We start from the raw sequence: 3,080 nt of genomic DNA on the forward strand, positions 1-3,080 counted from the left end.
TCGCGTGCTCATCGATCAAGAGTCGGAAGTATCTTTGATTTCAAAGGCCTTGGTCCAGCGCTCTGCCATGATCTCGATTCGCAGTCGAGATCGTCGACATCAGCGGCAAAAGCTCCGGGCCTAGCAGAGAAAAGGTGACTCTCAACGTACCCTCGTAAACCACGGAGACCAAGTTCACCGCCGAACTCTTCATTCTGCCGCGTTTGTCGCTGTACCAAGGCGCAAACGCAATGACCAAGACGGAGTGGCCGCACTTGAAGAGGCTCCAACTAACTAATCCGGATTACTTAGCAAACGATTCCATTGAGCTACTGTTTGGAGCGGAAGTATGCTCAATCATCCTCCAAGATGGTCTTCGCAAAGGCCTCCAAGCACCTATCGCTCAGAAAACTCTGCTCGGCTGGATCCTGTCAGGAGGCTGCGACCAGGCAACCAACTTGACGGAGCGCCGCTCGCTTCAGTGCACCGCTGATCATGAGCTAGCCGAACTCGTGCACCGCTTTTGGGAGCAGGGAGAGAGACGCCCGCTCTCGCCGCTCACGCCAAAGGAACAGCAGTGCGAAGACATTTTTGCACAGCATCAACGTACTGCCGAAGGACGGTACATAATACGACTTTCACATCTCCGCCGACGATGCTAGCTGAGACTCGAAAACCCGCTGAACGACTCTTGACCGCCATGGAGTGACGCTATGAGCGAGACTCACGATTCGGAGACTTCTACCGCGCTTTCCTGAAGGAGTACGAGGACTTGAATCATATGGAATTGGCACGAAAACCTCCGAATTCCAGTGAGGATAGATGCTATCTTTCTCATCACGGCGTGCTCCGAGAATCCAGCACTACTACCAAGCTCAGAGTCATCTTCAACGGATCGCAACGTACAAGGTCCGGTGAGTCACTTAATACTCAACTTCTGGTCGGTGCCAACCTCTGCTGCCACTCCTCGCGAACGTACTTCTGCGTTGGCGGAGGCATCGTTACGCGTTTGTAACTGACATCGAGAAGATGTATCGCCAAATTCTCGTTAACCCAGAAGATCAAAAATAATCAATGTATTCTCTAGCGGCACAATGTTAACGATCCGATTCGCGCATATACTTTAAAAACAGTCACTTACGGTCTCGCGTGCGCGCCATTTCTCGCCATCCGCGCTCTTCGTCAACTGGCCGACGACGAAGGATTTCATTATCCGCGAGGCGCGGATACGTTACGACACGGCTGCTACGTCGACGACATCGTAACCGGAGCACATTGCAAAGCCGACGCTATCACTCTACAAATCGAGCTCCGCAAACTCTGCATGGCGGGCGGGTTTTCTCTGCGAAAATGGGCCGCCAACTGCCAGGACCTTCTCCGCGACATTCCGCCCGAGCACTGTCTTACCAGAGACCCGCTAGCTTGGAAGCAAGACAACCACTCAACTCTGGAATTGCGCTGGTATCCGGCTAGTGATGAATTCGCCTTCTCTGTTCTTCCTCGCATCGTCGTCACTTTCACCAAGAGAAGCTTGCTGGCGGAAACTGCCCGACTCTTCAACCCGCTCGGATAGCTGGCTCCAATAATAATTTAAGCGAAAATCTTAATTCAGTCTGCCTGGCTGCAGCAGTTAAACTGGGACGCCCCGCTGCCGTCGACCATCACTGTGAAGTGGAAGCGGCTCTGGGAGGAACTTCCACTCCTCGAAAAGCTCAGAGTCAGCCGTTGGCTTGGCACCGGCGACACGAGCTCTCATCTCGAGCTACACGGCTTCGTAGACGCGTCCGAGAGAGGCTACGCCGCCGTGGTGTATCTGATGACAAAAGGCAAGGTCGCGTCGATTAAACTCGTATCTCTCCCGCGACTAGAACTCTGCGCCGCCGCCTTACTTTTAAGCATACTCGTGCACACGCGCTCTGTGTTGAAACTCGCTATGACTCCAGTAACCTTGTGGTCAGACTTCAAGGTCACACTCCATTGGATTCAGGGCCACGCCTCTCGCTGGAAGACGTACGTGGCCAATCGAGTATCTCAGATCTAGCAGCAACCTCCTGAGGCTCAATGGCGCCATGTCCCTGGCAAGGATAATCCCGCCGACTGCGCCTCCCGAGGACTTACACCACGCGAGCTCCTCGATCATCTCCTGTGGTGGACGGGTCCTACATGGCTATGCGGTAATCCGACGGAATAGCCAAGCGGAGACAAGGAACCAACAAGGACATTCCGGAGCAACGGCCACTACGCTCATTGCAGCCATCAGAAACAACCACGAGCCAGAAGAACTCCTCATGTTCTCATCACTGCATCAACTCCTGAAAGTAACCTTCTGGTGCGTACGCTGGCGCCGTCACCCAGTCAAATCTGCGGACAAGGAACACCACTGGTCAACACTACTCCCTGCTGAACTCGACACAACACTCCTGCAATGGATTCGCACAGTGCAGCTGCTGCATTACCCGGAAGAGATGACCGCAATCACAAATAAATGCTGTCTTCCAAGATTCAGTCACCTGCGAGCCCTCAACCCATACATAGACGACCATGGAATCCTACGAGTTGGAGAACGCCTCAAGCACGCAGCGCTGTCCTTCGACGAGCGGCATCCTCTCATCGTGCCTCCAAGATCGTGGCTCACGCGCTTGCTAGTGGAAGCCTATCATCGCCGCACTCTTCATGGAGGGGTTCAGTTGACTCTGGGGATACTCGACTCCGGTTCTGGATTCCACGAAGTCGAGCTGTAGTCAAGAGACTGGCACTGCACCAATGCGTGACATGCACTCGTGTGACGTGGAAAGCTGCTACTCCTCAACCTCCAATGGGAAGCCTTCCTCCAGGAAGAGTGACTCCTGCACAGCCATTTCTCAGAGTGGGCATCGACTACGCCGGACCTATTTTCATCAGGACGATCAAAGGGCGTGGTCATAGTGCTCACAAAGCCTTCATTGCTATTTTTGCTTATTTCAGCTCTAAAGCAGTTCACCTTGAGGCTGTTTCAGACTACACCACCGACGCTTTCCTGGCTGCCCTCCGCCGTTTCACATCTCACCGAGGGCTTTGCTCGGATATCTACTCCGACTGCGGCACCAATTTTTCGGGAGCTG

At 53.7% G+C, this 3,080-nt stretch overlaps 1 protein-coding gene across 1 annotated transcript; it reads left to right on the plus strand.

The window, feature by feature from the left end:
• Positions 1–1,329: 1,329 nt before the first annotated feature.
• Positions 1,330–2,020, plus strand: LOC108749272. Its single transcript, XM_018487852.1, has 2 exons — positions 1,330–1,440; positions 1,592–2,020. Exons 1-2 carry the CDS (start codon positions 1,330–1,332, stop codon positions 2,018–2,020), a joined length of 540 nt encoding a protein of 179 aa, XP_018343354.1.
• Positions 2,021–3,080: the final 1,060 nt, after the last annotated feature.

Source organism: Trachymyrmex septentrionalis, unplaced genomic scaffold (genome assembly GCF_001594115.1).
Source record: "Trachymyrmex septentrionalis isolate Tsep2-gDNA-1 unplaced genomic scaffold, Tsep1.0 scaffold288, whole genome shotgun sequence".
Taxonomy (NCBI): domain Eukaryota; kingdom Metazoa; phylum Arthropoda; class Insecta; order Hymenoptera; family Formicidae; genus Trachymyrmex; species Trachymyrmex septentrionalis.